Raw genomic sequence first — 6,918 nt, 5'->3', positions numbered from 1 at the left:
TTATTATTCTGCATCATACTTACAAATTTATTTAAAAAATTAAAATATTATGCTAAAATTTTCATATGTAAGGAGAATGAAAATGAATAAGTAGGATAGTCTGCATCATACTTACAAATTTATTTAAAAAATTAAAATATTATGCTAAAATTTTCATATGTAAGGAGAATGAAAATGAATAAGTAGGATAGTCTATCCAACATTAAATATTTTAACTGGTACAATAAAAAGAATAATAATAGAAAACAGAACTAGACAGAAAATAAAATTAAGAATGAAAAAGTAATAAAAATGCAGAAATGAAGTAAAAATTAAGGCAATTCTATAAAATTTTATTGACTAATAAATTATGAACTACTTATTGCCTCCTTACTAGAAATGCATTCCAATTCCAACTTTTTAGGGGAAGTGAAAAACCAGACATCATATAGTTTATATTCTAGCAAGGAATTTTTATTAATAGCACAAACACACAGTTCATTTTTAATTATAATTACCATTAATCCTTTAGAGAAAAAGAAAGTTTGATGCAGACTTATGAAGACTTTTACATTCTGGGAGATTGGCCTTGATGCTAAATTACTTTCTTTATGATGGATAAAGCACCTGTTTAATACTTTATCTGCCTTTTTTTCTCCAGAGCTTCTTCATAGCATTAGTCATCTCAGAATTCCTTAGACTGTAGATTAATGGGTTCAGCATAGGGGTGATGACTGTATAAAATACACTCAGTGATTTGTCAAAGGGGAAGGTCTTAGCAGGTCTTGCATACATGAAAATACAGGGAACGAAAAAGCAGAAAACCACAGTGATGTGGGAGCCACAGGTCTGGAGGGCTTTCCGCCTCCCTTCCTGACTAACATTCTTTACAGAGTGCAAGACAACTCCATAAGAGATGAGTAAGAGTAGAAAAACAGTAGCAGAGCTCAGTCCTCCGTTGACCACCACTAAGATGCCAATGACATAGGTGTCAGTACAGATGAGTTTCAATAAGGGGTACATGTCACACATAAAGTGATCAATGACATTGGGACCACAAAACGGGAGCCCATAAATAGTGCCAAGTTGAATGACTGAGTGCAGAAAACCTCCAACCCAGGACACCACCAGCAGCACAACACACACCCTCTGCCTCATGACAATCAAATAGTACAAGGGCTTACAGATGGCCACATAGCGGTCATAGGCCATCACCAACAAAATAACAATCTCTGATCCACCAAAAAAGTGCTCTGTGAACAGCTGAGCCATGCAAGATTCAAAAGATATGGTGTTTTCCCCAAAGAACAAGTCTGAAATTAATCTGGGGGAAATAGAAGAGGAATAAATTAGATCCATAAATGATAAGCTAGCAAGAAAAAAGTACATTGGTGAGTTCAGAGTCTTACTAACAGTTATAGTCACAATAATGAGCAGGTTGCCCACAAATGTCAAAATGTAGAAGAGCAAGAACATAACAAAAAGGACTTTCTGCTCCTTTGGATTCTGTGTGAGGCCCAGGAGGATGAAATAAGTTACATTGTTCCTTGGTTCCATCCAGTCTGTACAGAAGGTGACTTCACATATTAGAAGCATTTTACCTACAAAACAAGGCAGAAAACTTTTAAATACATTCATTATAAGTTTTCTCTTTTATTTATCCATTTAATTAACACAATGTGCATGAAGCATCTATTTGTGCCCAGTGTGTGGCAGACATTGTGACTACCCAGTTGGATAAGGCATAGTTCCCGCTCTGTGATAGGATATATTATAAGGAATAAAACAATTTCAGATCCACATAATGAATAGCATTATAAGGGCACTTACAGAAAGCTAAGAGTCAGAAAGTAGGAATATATCTGTCAAACTAAAGACAGAGAAGGCTTCTCTAGGAACGTAATGCCTTAGCTGAGTTTCTAAGGGAAAGTGAAAGAACAAGAAAAGATGGGAAGGAAATTCCATGAAGGTGCACCATTTATAATTACCAAAAATGTAATACTTGACACCCACATAAGCTACTTTACACATCCCAGTGTGAGTAGGTCAAAATATAAATAGATGGTCAGTGGCCTTAATTGTCTCAGAACTCCTGAAGCTTCTTTCTTACTGTCTTAGGTGGATATTCCTCCTTTCCCTGACCATTAATTGCTGAAGTAGTCCAATTTTGTACCTTCAGCCTCTGTCTCCACATGTATAAGCGGCATGTACAGTTTTGGACATTTCTGATTATATTTCAATTTAATATTTATAAAACATGATTTAAAATGTCCACAATAATAAATGTGTATATAAATAAATAATAAATAAAATAATAAATAAATAATATAGTAATATATTTAATATATAGTATATAATACATAATATATATTAATATAATAAAATAAATAAATAATATAAAATAATAAATAAATAAATAATAAATAAATACCTTGAACACATCCTGCTGTCTCTACTTTCAAAATATATCACAAATTTGGTCATTTCTTACCCCTCTACTTCTTTTTTTGCCCACTACGATCACCTCCTGCCAAGTCTCTCCACTTTTATTCTGGCCTCCATCTATTCGTTCTCTTTAGGTAGTCCAAATTTTGCTTCTTACATTTTGTTTTGATTACATCACCCAACTTCTCTAAGCACTTATGGTGAACTCCAATCATGTACTCAGAATTTAATGTGTCATATTTAACATTTACAGTCATAGGAACTGTATTCACCTTTTTATAGCTGAAAAAAATGAGGCTTAGACCATCTCATTCATTTCCCCATGGTCACACATTTTTACATGATAACACTAGAATTGGAACCTAAGTTCAATTTATTTCAAAATGATTTATTTCTTACATGAGAAAGAAAGTCACACAATTGTGAATCCTGGTTCCCAAAATGTACTGTTATTCTCACCTTGTGGAAGCTTGTTCCATAATCTGAAGGATGAGTTTTTAAATTACTCATAACCTGGAATCCTCTTTTCATTCTGTTTGACAACAGAGGGCAAAAGCCTGCATTATTACTTGAGGATATATTCTATTTCATTCTACTGTGTTTATTTTTTCTATGGAGCCTTCTAAATATATAGAAGACATTTTATTTGCACTGTAGATTATTTAAAAGAAATACCTTGGTGACTACAAAAAACAAAAGTATATCATGTTTGAATAATTTATCAAAAATATCAGCAAATCCTATATTTACACAAGATTGTAACGCACCATTTTCTGAGGGAAATATATCTCAAGCAACTTGATTTCCTAAGCTTCAAAATAGAAAAATATTTAATTGTTTAATCTTTCTCATCCATCCTGTTGATGTGGCCAGACTAGTTGATTTGAGAGTTTGAGACACATTCTGTTTCTTTCTCTTTGTTATGCATTGCTTGAAGCCTAGCAAAGGATCTCCTGAAAAAACTGTATCAGTTTTTAAAGGATAGTAGCCGTGTTCCCACTAGGGGCAAGATCACTGGATCTTTTTATCCCTTCTAACCTCATTTGTCATTAAGTCTTAGAACTGGAAAGTATCCAAAACTGATTCTCACTTAATTAAATTCACTGGGATTTTCCACTACATTTTAAAAGTACATCAGTATGTAAAGAGGCTACTAAACCTCATCACAGAATTAGGGTAAAAAAGATGGAACATGAAAAAAAAAAAAAAACCCACAACTTTATAACTGCTTTCAAAATATTGCAAACCAAGAATAAAATAGCAGCCAAACCATTTTGTTTCAGTGAAAATTAATTCCTCAAGTATTTTCCCACTTGCCATAACAAGCTTATCTTTCTTTTTATTTAATATTCCACTTTTCCTGTCATGACTTTTATTAAATTTATAGAAATGTTATCACCATTTCAGATATAATATCTAATGTTGTATCCAATTATTATTTATTTTATAATTTAAGGCACCTATTTTCTACCAGCAACTGTGTCATAATTGAGGAGACAGTAATCAATAAAAGAAGGAAAAAAACACATGAAAGTTTCTTCCCACATGGATCTTATAGTCTTACAATAAAGACAATAAAAAGGAGACAATTTAATAATATAATTGTAGTTCTCTGCAGTGCTTTTATGATAACAGATAGAATACTGTGACAGAAATAAGAAATCAGAGAAGACATTTTTTAAAAGGTGATATTTAAGCTGCAATCCAAAGAACAGGAATGATTACCATTGACAGCAGTGTTACAGACAGTAAAATTTAATTAAGTTAAATTATCTTGCCTCAGAGATGACATAATCTATACCTAGAAAACAATTCTAAGAATTTAATATGAAATTTACTGCAGTACTACATTGCAAAGATGTGGTGAGAGTGCGCACTCTTACAACCAGCCATGCTAGGACCTGGCCCCACCCACCAGTAGCCAACAGTCACTGCACAATGCAATGCCTGTCAACCAATGGAACCAGGGGCCATCCACATCTACCAGCATGTGCACAGTAGTCAGCACACAACAAAAGAGGATCCATGCAGCCCACATAATGGGAATCACTAGAGCATATAGCTCTGGTGACCAGAAGCAAGTGTGCTGATAGGACATTTCCTTCATAAAACCGCTCCTTCAAGATTAGGAAACATAACCAAGCCACCAAGTACGTAGAAATAAAGCACAGAAAATTAGGCAAAATGAGGCAACAGAGGAATATGTTCCAAATGAAAGGACACAATAAAAAGCCCAGAAGAAGAACTAAATGAAGTGGCGATAAGAAATCTACCCAATAAAGGATTCATTGTAATGATCATAAAGATGCTCAAAGAACTCAGGAGAAGACTTGTTGAACAGAAAAAGAAATTAGAAATTTTTTTCAGTTAGATGATAGGAACAAGCAGAAATAAAGAATTCAATGATTGAAAAAAAAACCATAGGAAATCAACAGAAGTTCATATGATACAGAGGAAGTGATCAGTGAGCTGGAAGACAGAGTCATGGAAATCACTGAAACCGAACAACAACAAAAATAAGAGAATAAAAAGAAATGAGGCCAATTTAAGAGACCTCTAATGTGACATCAAGCACACTAACATTCATAGTATAAGGTTCCTAGAAGACAAGAGAGAGAGGAAGATGCAGAAAACATATTTGAAGACATGATAGTTGAAAACTTCCCTCACCTGGGAAAGAAAACAGACATCCAGGTCCAGGAAGCACAGAGAATCCCAAACAAGATCAACCCAAAGAGAACACCAAGAGATACTGTAATTTAAATGTCACACACACACACACACACAAATCCAAAGATGAGAGACTATTAAAGGCAGCAAAGGTAAATCAACAAGTTACTTACAAGGGAACTCCCATAAGGCTATCAGCTGACTTTTCAGGAGAAACTCTTCAGGCCAGAAGGGAGTGCCATGATATATTTAAAATGATGAAAGAGAAACCTTGCAATCCAGAATACACTACCTGACAAGCCTTTCATTCATATTTGAAGGAGAGATTAAATGTTTACAGAAAAGGAAAAGCTTAAAGAGCTTCTAAGTGTGGGGTTATGTGTGTCAAAATGTTATCTCAAATTTAATGCAAAAACTAATTATTTGCTCAACTTGTTATTTCAAAAATTATTGACCACCTACTTTGTGTTGGGCCCCATGTTGTGAGCTGGAGAAAACAGTGATTAGTAAAAAAAAAAAAAAAAAAAAAAAAAATCAAGATAAAAGTACTGCCTGCATTGACCTGATAATACAGTCATCCAGTATAACAAGGAACAACTTAGTAAGTTATTAATGATTTGTGACCCATGCTAATAAAACAAAACACAAGGTACTGTGACAGAAAATAAGGGGGGAGAGTCTACTGTGAATAAGGTGGTCAGAAAAGTTCTTTATGAAAGGTAGTATTTTAGCTGAGTTCCAAAAGAGAAATGCAGCTACCATGTGAAGTACCATTCCACGTGTTAAGCCACAATGCTGAAAAGAGCTTGGAGAGTTTAAGACAGTGAAATGTGATTTCACCTGAAGGGAAATAGGAAAGGGAGAGGATAGGACAAACTGAAAGCAAAGAGTTGGGCAAGACATGAACCCTGTAGAGCAGTACAGATCTTGGTTAAGGAATTTGGATTTCACTTAATATTCCCTTAAAATTAGAGAAAGTAAAGTAAGACAAGCAAATTTTTAAACGAAGGAAAACATCCATCTCATAAATATCTCAAAATTAAGGTACAAGAGCTCCTTGAGATGGGATACCAAGTCATATACTACACCATGCTAGTGCCAGAAGGTGAAGGACCCTTGTATCCATTTGTTTTCCTGTGTCAGCACTAACCACAGTTACTACCCAGCAAATATTCCTAAACAAAACAAAACAAAACAAAAATATGTGAGTAACTGCCTGTAGTATCCATTAATTTCCTCTCTCCAGATTCCTTGTGGTCTGATATTTCTGCTTTTCTTCCTGCATGTAAGATAGAGACATGGATATTCTGAACTTTTCTAGGAATGCAGAACTGTGAGATAAATTTTAGGAGACTAATCCCATCTGTAGTAAACATCAGCAGTGTATGATTGCTCAAACATCTCTTAAATGCAACCTGCATAAGCTGTTAGTTTCCAAAGTATGAATCTATTTTCCATATTTAAAATCTAAAGACTTATATTTTCCTAACTCCCTGAAAATTGGATGAAAACATGTGATTTGGGTTCTGACAACCAGTTGCATTTGTGCAGGTCTTTGAGTGGATATTAGTTATAGGAGGCTAAGTAGTTCTGAGACTCAGATTGGTTCTGAGGTCAAGAAAGTGAAGTGCCTTTGAAGTTTAGCCAATGACAATAAGATTGGCATCAGGAGGACCACATCTCTTTGAGCAACCCTGTCCTGTGTGGGTGTGATTCTGCAAATTGTTAATTGTATCTCAGCTTAGAATCTGCAGCCCAAATCATTCAACAATTCTTTAAGCTTTTTAATTGCATATAATAAATATTTTCTTCTTAAACTAGATA

At 34.3% G+C, this 6,918-nt stretch overlaps 1 protein-coding gene across 1 annotated transcript; it reads right to left on the bottom strand.

Annotated features, from left to right (window-relative positions):
• Positions 1-570: 570 nt before the first annotated feature.
• On the bottom strand, positions 571-1,551 carry LOC116149743 (olfactory receptor 4A47-like). Its single transcript, XM_031441672.2, has one exon. The coding sequence runs from the start codon at positions 1,534-1,536 to the stop codon at positions 619-621; it is 918 nt and encodes a 305-aa protein (XP_031297532.2). The 5' UTR covers positions 1,537-1,551; the 3' UTR covers positions 571-618.
• Positions 1,552-6,918: the final 5,367 nt, after the last annotated feature.

The sequence above is a fragment of the Camelus dromedarius genome, chromosome 28 (assembly GCF_036321535.1).
Source record: "Camelus dromedarius isolate mCamDro1 chromosome 28, mCamDro1.pat, whole genome shotgun sequence".
NCBI classification, from domain to species: Eukaryota; Metazoa; Chordata; class Mammalia; order Artiodactyla; family Camelidae; genus Camelus; species Camelus dromedarius.
Note: the sequence above shows the minus strand (reverse complement) of the source record. Positions and strands in the feature narration are given on the sequence as shown.